Source organism: Dendrobates tinctorius, unplaced genomic scaffold (assembly GCF_039654945.1).
Source record: "Dendrobates tinctorius isolate UK_male_01 unplaced genomic scaffold, ASM3965494v1 ptg000293l, whole genome shotgun sequence".
NCBI classification, from domain to species: domain Eukaryota; kingdom Metazoa; phylum Chordata; class Amphibia; order Anura; family Dendrobatidae; genus Dendrobates; species Dendrobates tinctorius.
In genome coordinates this window covers 16133804-16151692 of record NW_027361960.1, presented here as the reverse complement: position 1 = coordinate 16151692, position 17889 = coordinate 16133804, and the positions used below count along the sequence as shown (strand labels likewise).

General features: G+C 44.3%; 1 protein-coding gene across 14 annotated transcripts in view; it reads left to right on the top strand.

The window, feature by feature from the left end:
* Window positions 1-17889, top strand: part of LOC141072913 (scavenger receptor cysteine-rich domain-containing protein DMBT1-like) — a 490185-nt gene that overhangs the window by 134263 nt on the left and 338033 nt on the right. For all 14 annotated transcript variants that reach the window (XM_073560164.1, XM_073560162.1, XM_073560161.1 and 11 more), the window contains 2 exons: window positions 14545-14565; window positions 15302-15322. In XM_073560164.1, coding sequence (XP_073416265.1) covers window positions 14545-14565; window positions 15302-15322 — 42 coding nt within the window. The remainder of the gene's footprint in view (window positions 1-14544; window positions 14566-15301; window positions 15323-17889) is intronic.

Here is a 17889-nt window from a genome sequence, read left to right as displayed (position 1 = left end):
TTATATGAAAAATATTTGACGGGAATCACTCACAATGTGATACATGTACATCTGCTGGGACAAACCAACAGAAAGAAACCCGATTAAAGAGCCTGAAAATAAGAATATTATATTTAAAAGCCTTTATTTGTGTACAAATGTGGTGGCAAATAAAAAGAGCGTATACAGACATAAAAATGAATATAAAATTTGAACCAGTATTGTCCTACTGAACAATTAAAGCTGCTGGACAGACACCAGGAAAAACAACAACCTTGAATTTTGTTGTTGTGGAATCAAACCATTCAATGCAAAGTCATAACAAACATCACACAAGTGTAAGGCTGGAGTCACACTAACCTGTGCAAAATACGGTCCATAGTTTACATGCATAATACGGATGAATGACCCCTAAATAGTGCTCCGTAGGTCATCCGTAAGCCAGGTGAGGTCGCGTATTTTGCGCATGTCTGCATCCGTATGTAATCCGTGTGGCATCCGTATGCAATCCGTATGGTGAGATTTTCTCGCAGCCTTGCAAAATGGACATTTAACGGTTTTGAGGCCTGCAAACAATTTAAATCATTAGCCTGCACCCTATTTATACACTCTGAAACAGGTGGCTGCCTCCATTCTGTCCATTTGTGACCTTGCTTTCACGAGGTGTGTTGGTGTTCTTTGTGCAACATGGCAGAGGGTCTGAGATTCAATACAACCAAGCAGGTTCTCTTTACCTGGCTTTTGTCACGGCGCTTTGGGCAACCATACCCAGTGATAGTGGATCCGCGGAGGAGGAGACGCATGTGGGTACATCCACTTTTGAGGCAACGACTCACAAGAGGTCATTTTCACCGCCTCTATTCTTCTCTGCGGGAGCATCCAGAGAAATTTTACCAGTACTGTCGCATGAGCATTTCCACATTTGATCGACTTTTGGAGACAGTGCGCCCTGGGATAACCTTTCAGGACACAAGGATGCGCAAAGCGATATCTGCAGAGGAGCGACTTCTACTCACAATACGGTATGTACTACACAACCACATTCTCTATGTTCATAATGTGTGTGTTAAATTATGTTTTTTGGCCTTCTTGGACAAAGTTTAATGCCCTCATCTTACTCCAAATATGTTTCAACTGACACACCAGAATGTTAGATCTAATATGTCCTGCATATCACTTAGCCATTGTGCCACCAAATATGTGTGTGTTATTCTATCTCAATTCCTACCAAGTTTGGTCGGCATGTAACTGAATTTTTTGGACCTTAGGCATTCTAAACTTAACAATTTCTGTTGTTCTACAGCTTCCTGTCCACTGGCCTGTCTTATGCCGCCCTCCACCATGAGTTTCTCATAGGAAAATCAACCATTTCAGGCATAGTGAGGTCTACATGTACAGAAATCTGGACAAGACTCCATCAAGTGGTCATGCCCGAGCCCAGGATGGAAGACTGGTTGAGGATATCAAGGGACTTTGAGGAGGACTGCCAGTTTCCAAATTGTATTGGGGCACTGGATGGCAAACATATCAGGGTGCGTATGCCGCCGAACGCTGGCTCCCAATTCTTCAATTATAAACAATACTTTTCTGTTGTATTGTTGGCTCTGGTAGACCCTCAATACAAGTTTATAATTGTTGACATTGGGGCCTATGGAAGGACGGGAGACTCTAGAGTCTTCAATACTTCCATAATGGGTCGGCGGCTACGCACCAACCAGTTGGATCTACCACCACCACGCCAGCTACCAGGCTCCCCTGAAGAATCAGTCCCTTATGTCCTTGTGGCAGATGAGGCCTTTCAGTTATCGCGCAATGTCATGAGGCCATATCCCCGGCGCAACCTTGACCACAGGCGCAGAATTTTTAACTTGCGACTATCACGTGCTAGGCGACTGGTGGAGTGTTCCTTTGGGATTCTTTGTGCCAAATGGCGTGTACTCCAGTCTGCCATTCAGTTGAGTGAGCAAAATGTGAATGAATTTGTGAAAGCCTGTGTTGTTCTGCATAACTTCACCAGGATACATGATTGTTCCTCCTCTGATGGTGTTGTGCGTAGGCCGGACAATGTGCGCAGGGTGAGACCACCTATGAACCCTCAACGTAGACCGCTATCTGGCCTAAAAGTGCATGATATTTTCACTAATTACTTTATCTCACCTGAGGGGGCAACTTCTTGGCAAGAGAATGCTGTGTCTATGTTATAATTTGTTTCTTTAATTGTGTCTAAATATATATTACTCCACCCCTTCTATGATTCTATGAGTGTTTCATTGCATTGGTTAGTGTATGTTAGTATGTTGTGAGGGATTGTGAAAAATCACACAGAGACGTTAACTAGAGTAGACAAATTTTTAATTTTGCCTTTTTTTTTTTTTTTGTTTGCTTAAAGGCAAACATAATATTGCCATAAGAGCATTTTGGCAATGGGCAAAATGACCCTTTGTTCCTTCTTTAACTTTTTTGAAAAGTAACATTACATAACAAAACACAAAAAAAGATTAGGCAATAACAACATTGCTGCATGACAAGATTAAACTAGATTTGCCAAAAAAAGGTGAGCTCCATCACCAAAATAAATGCTAAAAGATAACACTCACATTTCCTCATAATGTTTTCCTATCATAGAAAGATTCCACCATGACAGGCAAGGCTACCTCACAGCTTTCACACAGATATTACCTATCTGTAGAACAGAGAATATTTAACCATGCTATACTTGAAAGGATGAAAAAACAAAACTCACTTGTTAAGACATAGAGAGAGCATGATATTCTGAATGCTGGTCGCCTTGAATAGTTTTACTAGAGATTGCTACCAAAAAAGGTGACTACTTCACTAAGGCCAGCACGCCTTTCCTAGGCATTAGCAAGTGAGTAGTGTCTTTTCATCCTTTCATTTTACAGTATAGCGCGTTGAAATATTCTCTTTAGTACACACATGTAATATCGGTCTGAAAGGCGTGAGGTAGCCTTGCCTGTCATGATGGATTGTTTCATATGTTTGGAAAACATTGTTTAAAAATGAGAATGTTAAATTCTGTACAAAATGTTGGTGATGGAGAACACCTGTTTTTTCCTTTCTATTTGGAGCACCAGTTAAAACTCACTGGACATCTCCCGCCATCAGAATCATAAATCCTCATAGGTTGGGGAAGGGGAACGTGGAAGAACAGCCTGTGGGTGCTGCTGGACACTGTGGCCAACATCGCCCTGTGTGGGGCCATACTGTTGCCCATGATGCTGGAATTGTCCTGCCTCCTGGGACTGTTGGGGATACTGGCCAGAGTAATGATGATGGTGAGGGGCTTCTTGTTGGCTCTGGTAGGCACGTGGCTCATATCCACCAAGATAGCCAGATCGTCACCAACCAGGTTGGGACCAGACTCCAACATTGGGTGGGTACAAGTGGCCATATTGGTGGGGTTGGCTTGAGGCTGACATTTGGGGCTGCGGAATAGAAGGTTGGGTAGGGGGAGGAAGGGGTTGAGGTGTTGGCCCACGTATTAGGGGCTGTCCGGACCCTGCTTGAGCAAACATCTATGTGGATGGTCTCATGCGCATTAGATTTCATGGTGAGAGCTGCCACCTCTCCAGAAATTCAAAAACCTCATATGGGGTATTGGGGGGGTGCTTGCATCAAGCAGGATCTGAATACATCCCCTAATACGGAGCCTGACCTCATGGGTAAGGGCACGGAGATAAAGGGTGAGGCTACATGCATAGGCCTCCTCCCCATCATCTGTAGTTACTCTAGATAAATAATTGAGCACCCCTGTATCCACATTGGTCCTGCTCTCTTGAATAGTGACCTGGCGCCTTCTTCTTGTTCACCGTGATGTAAGAGCAGCCTGTGGGGAGGCCCTGATCTGGGCAGTTGGGCTGCTGCTCAAGTTGCCCGGCTCTTCCAGGATGGGTGATGGGGCAGCAGCAGACCGTCCTGGTGGTGTTGTGTGTAGGCCAGCCATTGTGTTGTCCTGTGATGACTCATCTTCATCCATCCTTCTTGTAGGGGGAGAAGATGGGCCAGCCACCTCATCCCCTACAGGATCTATAATGGGCTCTGCCTCTGAGGCCGTTCCTCGATCCGTAAGGTTGGATTGAGTTCTGTTATGAAATAGAACAGAGTCAAAAATACATCAATATTTTTGTCCCTGTAAAGTATTTGTGTCATGTATTTGTGTAATGTGGTGTGAGGTATCTACTTAGGGTCTCAGATCCAGAATTGGGGCGATGAAGGACAGTCGGTCATAGTATATGTACTTCCTTTTTACATATCCAGCATCCCCACTCCTGGACCGCTGCTGGCGTTCCCGGCGGAACTTGTCCCGGATGCTTCGCCAGCGTTTCATCACATCTTCCACTGCAATGTGACAGGAAATATTGTAAAATTCACATATTTGAGAGGTCACATTTTCTACCAGTAGTCTAGGCATGGGGCCTTCTGGGGTGTGCTTTCTACCCATGGTGGCATATGTAAATGGGCAGATACACAGGGTCACATTAGCTACACTTAAAATAATTTGTTTGGCTAGGAGGATGAGGAGCTTGTGGCCTAACCCCAAATTATGGCTGAGTGAAGCCACGTGTTACATCCAAATGTAACGGCCTCATGAGGCTAAAAGTGCATGCAAAGGAAGGGGGATGCTGATTCTAGATTCCTTTTTTCTTGCGCGCTAAGGTTAATGATGTTTTGCTTTGCACTGAATTTTATGCTGCTCATCACGTGGTCGGTCAACAAAGTCATGGTACATCTGGCGACATATGCGCCTCCATGACGCCTCCTTTCTTGTCCGGTTAGCATAATTCTCCTGCACCAGGACAATGAGCATCTCCACATTTATGTACGTGGACGCCATGCTGCTGCTGTACTCCGTGGAGGCGTACTTCCTGGATGTCTGGAGCACTTTTTGAGCTCATTTGCATGTCTAGGCTTCCTGATGATGGATTGGCCCATTTCCTGTCACAAGCCAAAAGACCTGCGTATTGCTCGCAGGTCACACGTGTGGTCTGTGTGTAATCCGTATTTTTTGCGCACCCATAGACTTGCATTGGCGTACTACGGGCGTAGTACGCTGACAATCGCAGCATGCTGCGATTGGCACGGAGCGTAGGATACGGATGAGAAATATACGGCTGGTGCGAGTGAACCCATAGAGAATCATTTGTCCGTGTCTAATGCGTGCTTTTAGCGCCTCTCACTCGGCCGTATTCCTCGCCAGTGCGACTCCGGCCTAATAGTTCAATACACATGGATAAAGAGGAAATAGTGTGATGTCAACAATTACACATACCCTTAAGGGCCTGTCACACTAAGCGATATCTCTAGCAATATCGCTATAACTTGTGACTTTATAGCGATATTGCTAGCAATATCGCTGTGTGTGATACCTATGACCCGCTCCCCCGCTGGTTATCGCTGATCGCGCAAGAACGTCCTGGACTGTTTCTCGTCGTCAGCTTCCTGCGGCGCTTCCTGTGGAGAGACGAGCGACCAGCGTGGAGCCGGGCGGGAAGACGCAGGATCGCCTAGTGTGACAGGTAAGTAGCGACCCCCGTCCCCAGCGATGTCGCTGGTGAGATCTGCCTGTGTGGCAGCTCACTAGCGACCACTTGGTGATGCACCAGCGATCCTGACAGCGTCATATCGCTGGTCGGGATCGCTGGTACATCGCTAAGTGTGACAGTACCTTAAGATCTGTGAAAAGATGTCTATAGTATTGCACATGCCCTATGTATGAGGTGTGCATAGTCTATCACCACTGTACCTTAAAAATATGCTTTGATATATCAAGAACTGGTAAATTGGGAAATACCTGGAACATATGGTGTCCCACAGGCTGTGTGGCGATCACCCTGACGTGTGTTTTGGTGCTTCTTTCATCATCTGAAACACATGCCTGATTCATCTGAATGGATGTGAGAAATCTCCCGGTTATACTGAATATCCTTTGTGACAGCACACTGGAGATGCAACATAGTAGTATGCCCATAGCAAACTGGACCAGTTCTTGCCAATGTTCCAATCTGCCGAGCCAAAAATCCCCACGATTAGAGTTCAGGGTATCTGCTGGAGAAAGGACATAGAAGGAGAAACAGTTTTCAAAAAAGTGATTATTTGAGGCAAATGCCTTTCTCTGTCAAATGCAAGCTATGTAATCAGAAAGTGAAAAGAGGGAAAAGTGTCAGCAACCTCAATACCACAAATATGTGGAAACATGTGCGGACCAAGCACGTGGTGGAGTTACAAAGACACACTGAAGACCTAGGCCAACCTACAGCGCCACCTACCACCTCTTCAGCTCATGTTGTAGCCTCTTCCTCCAGCTCACACACATCTGGTTTGGCTTCCTCACAGGATCGCCATGGAAGAACCTCTGGCACTGTTGTACAGAGACACAGTGTCATTCCACTCACAGCACCATGTTCCCTGTCATCCTCACACTCCCAGGCCAGTCTACAGCCATTGGTAGCACAGGCATGGGAGAAAAGGCGCCCATACTCGGCAAACCACCCTCGAGCACAGGCTCTGAATGCTGGCATTGCAAAACTACGGTCCCTTGAAACGCTTTCATTCAGGCTGGTGGAGACTGACACCTTCCGTAACTTTATGACATTGGCAGTCCCACAATACAACGTGCCCAGCCGCTTTTATTTCAGCAGGCAAGCCGTCCCTGCCCTGCAAAAGCATGTGGAGGGAAAAATTAAACATGCACTACTAAATGCCGTCAGTAGCAAGGTCCACCTGACCACCGATGCGTGAACCAGTAACCATGGACAGGGACGATATCTTTCCCTCACTGCCCATTGGGTAAATGTTGTGGAGCCGGGTACAGATCTTGAGAGTGGCGCTGTACGTGTTCTGCCAACTGCAAGGATTGCAGGAATCCAGTCAATACACATTGACTCCTCCTCTTACTCCAGTTCCTCTTACTCCAGTTCCTCTGAATCACCGCTGCAGGAGCCGTCACAGTCTACCTCCACATGGACCCATGAACGCTTACCTGCTACGACACAGCCATGCTATAAGCACAGCCATGGCCAAACGTCAACAGGCCGTATTGAAATTAATTTCTTTGGGGAATCCAAGCCACACAGCGCAGGAGCTCTGGAATACCATCAAGCAGGAGAGTGACGTGTGGTTTGTGCCAGCGAATCTCCAGCCAGGCATGGTAGTGTGTGACAATGGCTGAAATCTGGTAGCAGCTCTGGGCCTAGGCAACCTCTCTCACATCCCATGTCTGGCACATGTGCTCAACTTGGTCGTGCAGAGTTTTTTGAGGGACTATCCAGATCTTGATGCACTGCTGCACAAGGTCCGCATAGAGTGCGCTCACTTGCGGCGTTCCAGCATGGCAAGATTGCACATTGCAGCTCTGCAGCGCCGATTCCGCCTTCCGGAACATCGCATCATATGTGACCAACCCACCAGGTGGAATTCAACGTTACATATGTTGGAGAGGTTGTGTGAGCAACAGGCAGCAGTAATGGAGTACCAGCTGCATCAGGCGCAAACAAGTCGCACTGCGCGCTGTTCACACTTCACCACCACTGAGTGGGCCTCTATGAAGGACATCTGCCACGTTTTGCGTGCCTTCGATAATTCCACGTGGTTGGCGAGTGCATATGATGCATTAGTCAGCATGACTATCCCCCTTATCTGCATGCTTGAAAAAACACTGCAAACACTAAGGGAGGAGGTTGTGGAAGAGGTGGAGGATGAGGCATCACAAATGCCATCTGCTTCTGGACAGTCTGCCCAACGTGGTTCCTCACAAAGGCCTAGGCAGGGGACACTTTGTGAGGAGGATGAGGAGGAGTCAATGGAGGAGGAAGACATCTGTCCAGAGGAGGGAGGTACACAATGCTCTAGTAGTCAGTATGTAGAGCGAAGGTGGGGTGATGCAGAGCAGGCAGAGATGGCGCCTCAAGCAGGGGACAGCGTTTCTTGGCCAGTTGGTAGTCTGCAGCACATGGCTGATTTCATGCTGCAGTGCCTGAGAAACGACCGCCACATCGCCCACATTCTCAACATGGTTGATTATTGGGTATGCACCCTCCTAGATCCTCGCTACCGGGACAACTTACAAATCCTCATAACACCATTGAACAGGGAGCGTAAAATGCGGGAGTACCAAGACACACTGGTGCATTCCATCATGTTTTCCATTCCACCCGAGAGCAGTGCTGCTAGTGCTTTACAAAGCAGCTCAGTGCGTCGAGGCAGTGGAGGAAGCTCTGCACAAAGAGGGAGCAGAAGCAGCACCTCAGCACAAGGCAAGACCAGTATGGCCCAAATGTGGCAAAGTTTTGTGTCCCTGCCACAAATGTCTACACCATCACAGACAGCTCCAGTCAGCAGTAGGCAACGATTCCGTCAGATGGTGACAGACTACATGTCTTGCCCTCTCAGTGTTTTCCCACACGGCTCTTCCCCCTTCAAGTTTTGGGTCTCTAAGCTGGATACATGGCCAGAGCTTAGCCAGTATGCATTGGAGGTGCTGGCTTGCCCTGCTGCTAGTGTATTATTGGAACGCGTCTTTAGTGCCGCAGGTGGTGTACAGACCGTCGCATGCGACTATCCTCCGATAACGTTGACCGGCTTACTTTTCTGAAAATGAACAAGGCCTGGATCTCGCAGGAATTTGCCAGTCCTCTTCCAGATTAAATAATTGGTTGGCAACAGTATCCAGGTCTCGTGTTGTGTTCATGTTTCTACCACCTGAACGGTAATCCCTGGGCTTCAACACCGCCAGTTGCTGCTCAGAAGTGCCGTCTGCACAGTCAACACATGCTCCAGTGGTATTGGGGTTCAGTAACGTCAGCTGATCCCCTGCTGTGTGTCCGGCAATTTCGCCTGCTCTGTCCACATTCAAACTACTATAGATATTAAACTTGCTCCAATTAGGGCTTTGGCTACACTCTGTTTCTCCTGTAATCCCTGGGCTCCAACACCGCCAGTTGCTGCTCAGAAGTGCTGTCTGCACAGTCAACACATGCTCCAGTGTTATTGGGGTTCAGTAACGTCAGCTGATCCCCAGCTGTGTGTCCGGCAATTTCGCCTGCTCTGTCCACATTCACACTACTACAGATATTAAACTTGCTCCAATTAGGCCTCTGGCTACACTCTGTTTCTCCTGTAATCCCTGGGCTACAACACCGCCAGTTGCTGCTCAGAAGTGTCTTTGGCACGGGTACTCCCTCCTGCCCAGCCTGGTTCCAGCACGCCAGCTGTTTCCGGGTAGTGTCAACGTCACTTTGCCTCCAATACGTTGTCCTGTCGAATTGCGGTCAGGTTAGCCAACTCTATGGTGCCTGCAGTTTAGGTGCTTCCTATGTGGGCGGCGGGATCTGGCAATGATAGTGCAAATAGGACAAGCTCCCCCTGTAGGACTGTGGGTTTCGGTAACTCCGGCCGGCTCGCGGCCTTGCAACTTTTTTTTCATGTGTACCTTCTGCTGCCTATCTGAGTTCCAGTACCATTAGCTGGTTCTTTGGAAGTCAGTCTTGAATATGTCCCCCTGGATTCCAGTAACGTCAGCTGGTTCCAGGCAGAGCCTTTGGCTTTGGTGCCTCCTTCTCATTATCCGAGTTCCACCAACGTCTGCTGGTCCTTCGTAGTGCTTTCTGGCACAGGTACCTCCTGATTAGTAACCGGGTTCCAGTACTATCAGCTGGTCCTCGGTAGTTCCATTGGCTCTTGTACTTTCGGCTACCCATCCAGGTTCCAGTACCGTCAGCTGGTTCTCAGCAGTTCCTCAGCCTTCTTGTACCTTTTGCTACATTTCCAAGTTCAAGCTTTTTGAAATGGTTTTTGGTAATCACTCTATCTCCCTGGCGACTACCCCGAAGACGACGACCCTGAAGACGACACCGAAGAAGACCAAGAAGATGACCCTGAAGAGGATGACCAAGAGGACAAAGAACAAGAAGACAACCACCAAGATACACAAGACCAAGAAGCAGAAGAACAAAAAGCTGCAGAACAAAAAGCAGAAGAACATTAAGCATAAGACTTAAAATCAGAGCAAAAGATATTATTTAAATTATAAGCAGAAGAAGACTAAGCAGTGTATGGGGGTGAGTCCGTTCCTCCTCGTGGTGCCCCTGGAAAATACCTCCTGCTGCAGGCAAAACTGAACTCGGACAAATCCTGTTGTAAATCTTTTGTGACAGGCAGAACGGAAGGTGTAAGCTTCAAACTTTTATAGATAACAACTACAGGAATGCCTGTCACAAATAAGAATATGATGAAGAAGAAGAAGATGAAGAAGATGAAGAAGTAGAATATGAAGAAGAATAATAGTTGAATAAGAAGAATATGAAGAATGTAAAAAAAAAAGAATAATAGGAAGAAGGTGATGAAGAAGAAGAAGAAGAAGAAGATGAATAAGGTGAAGAAGTTGATGAAAAAGATGCTGCTGCTGAGGTTGATGAAGTAGAAAGTGTGGGAGAAGTAAAAAAGAAGGTGAAGAGCATGGAAGTAGTGAAACATAAATATCTGACAAAATATCAAAAAGCTTAACATAGTCAATATCTTTGTATCTCCGAACGTCTTAAAAATAAATTAGTTCCTGCTATTCCATGTAATTGGGCTAAACCTCTGTGCCTTTAATGTCTCCTCCACCTCCCCCAATACATTCTACATTATTCTTAGTTGTTTTCCTTCATGTAGAATTAACCTACAAGGAAAGTAAGGGTTTATTTTCATTCCGATATTTGTGTCCCATTGACTTGCATTGGTTTCCGGTATCGGAATCGGCGATATCCGATATTTTTGGGGTATCGGTCCGATCCAATCCGATCCGATATTTCACGATATCGGAAGGTATCGCTCAAAACTAATAGTGAGGCCTCAGTATTTGAACTTTGAGAATCTTTGCACACTTAGCCAGAGAGTCAGGTAGATTGATGAATCAAAAAAGACAGGAAAAATAATATTGTGAACAGTTGAACCTACAATTCCAGGTTACATAAACTATATATTTTTGCAACATTATAAAATTGAATTGTTTGGCCTGTTCAAGCCGTCCAAAGATCATCATTTTAGCCACAGAACAATAAGGGCATAAGAATTAAAAATTTGAAAATTGCAAAATTTTAGCCAAATTTTAGATATTTCACAAATTAATGCAAATCATATTGAACAAATTTTACAACTAACATGAAGTACAAAATTTCATGAAAAACAGTCTCAGAATCACTTAAATCCATTGAAACGTTCCAGACTTATTTCTACATAAACTGACATTGGTCAGAATTGTAAAATTTGGCTTGGTGATGAAGGTGAAAATAGGCTCAGAGTAAAGTGGTTGAAGATGTTGTTCATTCATAACGAGTTTTATAAGCCACATTTCACTAGAATGTAATTAACAAAGCAGGTGACACTCTAGTCGGCATATGACTGCAAATATGAAAAACGGATATTTTCAATCAAGTGACGACTGCTGGAACCAGCAAGTGGAGCTGAATTCTAGTTCTCTGTATATTCCACACTTTTGATACTTGGCAAGCTGCAGCAATTGCTAAAAATATACTCAGAAAAACAACCTCTTGGCTGGCAAACTGATACCTCAGTAGCAAAAATTCAAGAAGCTTTCCACTGTAAGCCAGATGTTCAGGTGAATAGATGGATACATAAAGGCAGAAGAAATATAAATTTGAGATAACTTTTATATTCTTTTCTAATTGAGCGCATTATCATTTCTGCAGTTGAACCTACCACTATTCCAAGTAAAATAAACTACCATATATATGTTTTTTATAAGATTATGAAAATGAACTGTTTGACATGTTCAAGCCATCCAATAATCATTCCTGAGTTCAAAGAAGAGAAACAGATTAGCTCATTTCAAAGTGAAGAAGCAATGGCTTCAGTAGTTGTCAGCGGTAATATAGTGTACATCACATGGTGGACAGGAAGTAGATGATTGGCTTAGCTTGGGCCATCAAGCATCAGAAAAGTATAGAAGACAATGGACAGGCAAGCAAATGGCATGGCCTTTCCAGTCATTGTCATCAGCCATAAGTAAATGAAAGTTGCACTGATTTTTGCCTGATTGTAAAGTTTTCCATACCTGTGGAAGATAATCCGATCTGAATGGATGTGAAAAATTCCTTGGTTGGGTTGAATACCCTCTATTCCTGAAATGTAAAGTGCTGCGGAATATGTCGGTGCTATTGAAATAAAATTTATTATTATTATTATGACAGTGGAGCACCCGCCAGGGCCATGGGGTACTTGGTACCGGGCAGTTCTTAAAGGGAAAGTGTCACGACAGCCGTGACCCGGTCCGTGGCCCTGGGTGTCCAATGAAAATGTTCAATAAAGTTTATAGGGGATGATTTAATATTGAATTAGTTAGTGACGCAACCTGTGGTATTCGGCAAGTAAAGGTGTCAGCCGATGCTGCAGATTCAGTCCGCTGGGGTAGATGTTAATGCAGCAGAGTTGGTTCAGCTCTCCACAGGCAGAGCTATTGCCCAGGGCAGGTTATAGTGTAAGGAATAGTAATGATAGTGGTAGTAATGCAGGGCAAGTGACGCCGCAATAAATTGGAGGACACATCAAGTTGCAGTATTCACAAGTTTTACTCACAGTTCAGATGGTACAAACCCCAGCCGGGGGTGCTGTGTCTTCAGGGATAGTCGTCCATACAGCTCCCAGGTAGCTTGGGGTGCACGTTGCCAGGGCTCCCTTAGATGTTCCTTTTCTGGCCGTCTCGCATCTCTGGCTACCGCCTCTCCTGCCCAGTGTCTTCATACACACTGTCCCGAGCCAGCAGACTTGGATCTTGTCGGGCAAAGTTGGTCAGACCCGTAGATCCTATATGTCTGCCTTTTCAGCGAATATGTATGGATGTGGCTACAGCACCTGCAAATACTGCAGCCTCCGGTTTCCTAGCTGAGTCCTTAGTTTCTCCACTAGTTTTGGGGCCGTTCCCCTAACTGCGACCTGGCCCCTTCACCGACAACACCGATGGATACCGGCCTCACGGATGGATCCTCACTATCCATGTCCCTGAGACCTCTTCTTCCTCTCCACTACTGAAGCCTTTCCTCCCCCTTTCTTCTCTTTCTGTAGTCTGGGAACAAGCTGCACTCAGCTTCAGTCCTTCTTCTAGACTGTCCCTCTAGTCTAATAACTCTCTGCTTACCACACTCCGACAACTCCCCCTCTAACTTCCTCCACCCACACCCTCTACTTAACTCCCTCCTGGCCAGATGAGGACTAGTGTTGGATGCTGGGTGTGTGAGTCCTGGCAGTGCCCCTTCCTTACCTGAGAGCAGAGTACCACACCTCTGGATGTAGTGCAGTACCCTGTGGTGACTGAGACCGCAGGGGCACCATTTCCCCCCCTCTGTTAAACACAGCACGTCCTCGGGCTGGAACAAAGCAAAATAGATGTTACAGAAATGTTTTGTGTAAAGCTTTACAACAAGTAAAACAATCAACCAGGTAACTGTTCTTCCCTTTATGGGAGGCACTTCTCCTTAAACGTTACATATATCTATCTGAGTGGACTTAAGCGGAGCATATAAAAGGGTCTTTGGGGCACACGTCAGCGCGCTAAGATCCTCTATGCCTTATGTGTGTCAGTGGATATGTTACCACTTTGTGTGCACCTGTGCTGCCTCTCGTACGGCGATTGTGTGTCTAGGCAGGCAGTGTAGGGTGGGAACTCCCACTTGGCTTAGCATCTAACTCCGGGCGTCTTAAGTCGCATGTACTATTTAGTACAACAGAGTGTCAGAGCAAGCTCAACCACCAGCCTAGACTTTCCTGGGGGATAGGTATAGGGACCCCAACTAGCATCATTACTTACTATACTCCTGTGAAGGGTATAGCTTTGAGTGCTCCATTATTGTACCGCTGTGTGGAGCAACCGAGCAGATACTTTTGCACTCTTTCCACATGGAGTGACCTTTAATGTCATGCCCATCATATCTGTTATGCTGCATGACCCTGGTGTGCACACGCACCTCACTGTTATGTCTGTCATGTCTGTTATGCTGCATGACCCCTTGAGCAGTGTGCACGTGCACCTCACTGTTATGCCTGTCATGTCTGTTATGCTGCATGACCCCTGGAGCAGTGTGCATGCGCACCTCACTGTTATGTCTTCCATGTCTGTTATGCTGCATGACCCCTGGAGCAGTGTGCATGCGCACCTCATCTCATGACTGCCTGGCACTGCTGGTGCGTACTCGTGCTCTACCTCATGGCTATATGCCACGCGTACCTCTCCATGGCTGCATGCCGTTGCTGTGCGCATGTGTGCTTTATCTCATCGCTGCATGCCATTGCTGTGTGCGCACCCGTCTCTGCTCTGCCTGCTGCAATCCTCTCTATGGTCCAGGAGGACCTCATCCAGCAACCTTCTCTATGGTCCTTTAATTTTAACATGCATAGTGAGGATTCTGTAGTGGAACTTTGAGAAGCTTTGCACACTTAGCCAGATAGTCAGATAAAAAGATGAATTAACAAAAGCAGTATAAATAAGACTGTGAGTTAACTTTTAAATTCTGTTCTAATTGAGTTATCTTTTTTTATTTTTTATCTTTGCAGTTGAAACTACCACAATTCCAGGTAACATAAACTAAGTATTTTTTTCCCAACATTATGAATTTGAAGTGTTTGGCCTGTTCAAGGCATCCAAAGATCATTATATATTATTTAGAGAACAATACAAGGTTAGCCGATTTCAAAGTGAAGAAGAAATGGCTTGTCACCAAAACATGTAAAAATAATCCCTATTTTATGAGCTGTTTCATGTCTGTATACACTAAAGAGGGTACACTTCCTAGCAACAGTAGATTATGCCTTTACAGTATAAATTACATGGTGGACAGGAAGTAGATGACTGGCTGGGATTTTATTATTTGCACTGGTGGCAGCAGAAAAGTGTAGAAGACAACGGAGTGGCAAGCAGATGACATGCCAATTCCCATCATTGCCATTAACTAAGGGTGAACAAAAGTTGTCTGTGATTCATGCCTGATTTATTTTTACAAATGTAAAGTTTTCTACACTTTTGGAAGATAAATTTACATGAATGTGTTAAAGCCACTGGCAGTGCGGATTACATTCTCTGACAGCGCATTGCAGGTGGAGCATGACAGTATGCCCAAAGTTAACTGAACCAGTTATTGCCAATTGTTCAATCTGCTGAGCCAGAAGTCAGTGGCCTCAGTAGTGAAACTTTGAGATGCATTGCACTTAGCCAGATGGTTCGGTAAATAGAAGGATTAACAAATGCAGAATAAATGTTACTTTGAGTTATCTTTTAAACTCTGTTCTAATTGAGCTTTTTTTATTTCGGCAGTTGAACCCACCTCAATTCCAGGTAACGTAATATATATATTTTTTTCGTAGCATAATGAAATTGAACTGTTTGAACTGTGTGGCTTGTCAACAAAATCTGAAAAATAACCCCTATTGTGGAAGCTGTTTAATGTCTGTGTATGCTGAAGAGGGTACACTTCCCAGGATCACTAGAGTATACCTATAATACACACTTGTTAAACAAATACAGTAGACCAAAGAACATGCTGATAACAAACATGTTGTTTTATATGAAAAATATTTGAAGGGAATCACTCGCATCGTGATACATGTACAACTGCTGGGACAAACCAACAGAAAGAAACCCGATTAAAGAGCCTGAAAATAAGAATATTATATTTAAAAGCCTTTATTTGTGTACAAATGTGGTGGCAAATAAAAAGAGCGTATACAGACATAAGAATGAATATAAAATTTGAACCAGTATTGTCCTACTGAACAATTAAAGCTGCTGGACAGACACCAGGAAAAACAACAACCTTGAATTTTGCTGTTGTGGAATCAAACCATTCAATGCAAAGTCATAACAAACATCACACAAGTGTAATAGTTCAATACACATGGATAAAGAGGAAATAGTGTGATGTCAACAATTACACATACCCTTAGATCTGTGAAGAAATGTCTATAGTATTGCACATGCCCTATGTATCAGGTGTGCATAGTCTATCACCACTGTACCTTAAAAATATGCTTTGATATATCAAGAACTGGTAAATTGGGAAATACCTGGAACATATGGTGTCCCACAGGCTGTGTGGCGCTCACCCTGACATGTGTTTCGGTGCTTCTTTCATCATCTGAAACACATGCCTGATTCATCTGAATGGATGTGAGAAATCCCCAGGTTATACTGAATATCCTTTGTGACAGCACACTGGAGATGCACCATGATAGTATGCCCATAGCAAACTGGACCAGTTCTTGCCAATGTTCCAATCTGCTGAGCCAAAAATCCCCACGATTAGAGTTCAGGGTATCTGCTGGAGAAAGGACATAGAAGGAGAAACAGTTTTCAAAAAAGTGATTATTTGAGGCAAATGCCTTTCTCTGTCTGCAGAAAACTCTACTTTATCAACATCATTGGCTTTTTTTGTACCTATTTTATTGTTATACTGGATTTAAGAGACAAAAGAAAAATGCAACATTCCATTTTTAAGAAGTTGTGCATCTTAAGGAACCTTTAGACAAACCCTGTCTCTTCCAAATTCTAACTAGTGTCTCAGCCACGTTTCAATGGAATCTAATGAAAAAAGCAGGTGAGACTCTTTTCGGCTCGGGACTGCAAATATGCAAATACGATATTTGTTATGAAGTGAAACTGAATTCTAGCACTGTATACATTCCGCACTTTTAAGATTTGGCATGCTTTAGTGCTTGCTAAAAAATATATTCAGGTGAAGAACCGATTTACTCCCTTAACGGCCGCCGATAGGCCTTTTAACGGCGGCAGTTAAGGGTACTTATTCCTCAGGGCTGCTTTTTAACGGCACTGAGAAATAAAGTTATAGTGCCCCCCAGCGTTGGAAAATCTCCGGGTCTCGGTTATTGTTATGTTCAGGTAGATAGAAAGGTGAACAAAGGCAGAAGAAATATAAGTTTGAGTTAACTTTTAAATTCTGTTCTAACTGAGCTTATTTTTATTTCTATAGTTGAACCTACCACAATTCCCGGTAACATAAACTATGTATTTCTTTCAGAACCTTATGAAATTGAATTGTTTAAATCATCCAAAAGTCATCACTTTATTTAAAGAATAGGATTAGGGAAGCTAATTTGAAAGTGAAGAAACAATAGCTTGCCACAAAAACTTGAAAGATAATCCCTTTTGTAAAAGATGTTTCATGTCTATTTATGCTGAAGAGGGTACACTTCCCAGGAACAATGGTGTATACCTGTGGTGCACACTGTACAAAAGCAGGAGATATGTGCATGTACATAGCGGAAGTGGCAGCAACAACATAGTATAGAATGGCAAAGACATTTCTGTAAGTAGAGATATCTGTAAGTGCAGGGATATGACTGGTGGCCATTGGCAGCAGTGATTCAGTATAGATCACATAGTAGCCAGAAAGAAGATGATTGACTGGGCTAGGCCAATGGACATTGGCTATAGCAGAAAAGTCAAGAGACAAGAAGACGGTATGGCCAATCTAACCATTGAATGATTTGTAGGTGAATGATAGTTGGGAAAGATCTGTGCCTAAACCAATGTTACAATTGTAAAAAATGATCCCTATTCTAAAAGCCCAAAAGGCAGCAATGACCACCAATTCAGAAGAATTCGCATGAAAATCAGGGTAGGATTAATTAAAATGCAATTTTATTAGATATGATTAAAATGTGTCCTACCAAAGCAAACAAATAGCACACCAAGTGAAAGAAAGCATATGAAAAATAACACTCAACTGTACTGTTGACCTAATAACTTGAATATCTTTAGCTTTCAATCAGCAGCTTTATATCCATAAAAGAGATCAAGTTCAACTATACTGCTGACCTAGTGTTTGAATGTCATTAGATGTCAATCAGCAATTTCATATCCATAAAAAGGATCATGTAGTATTG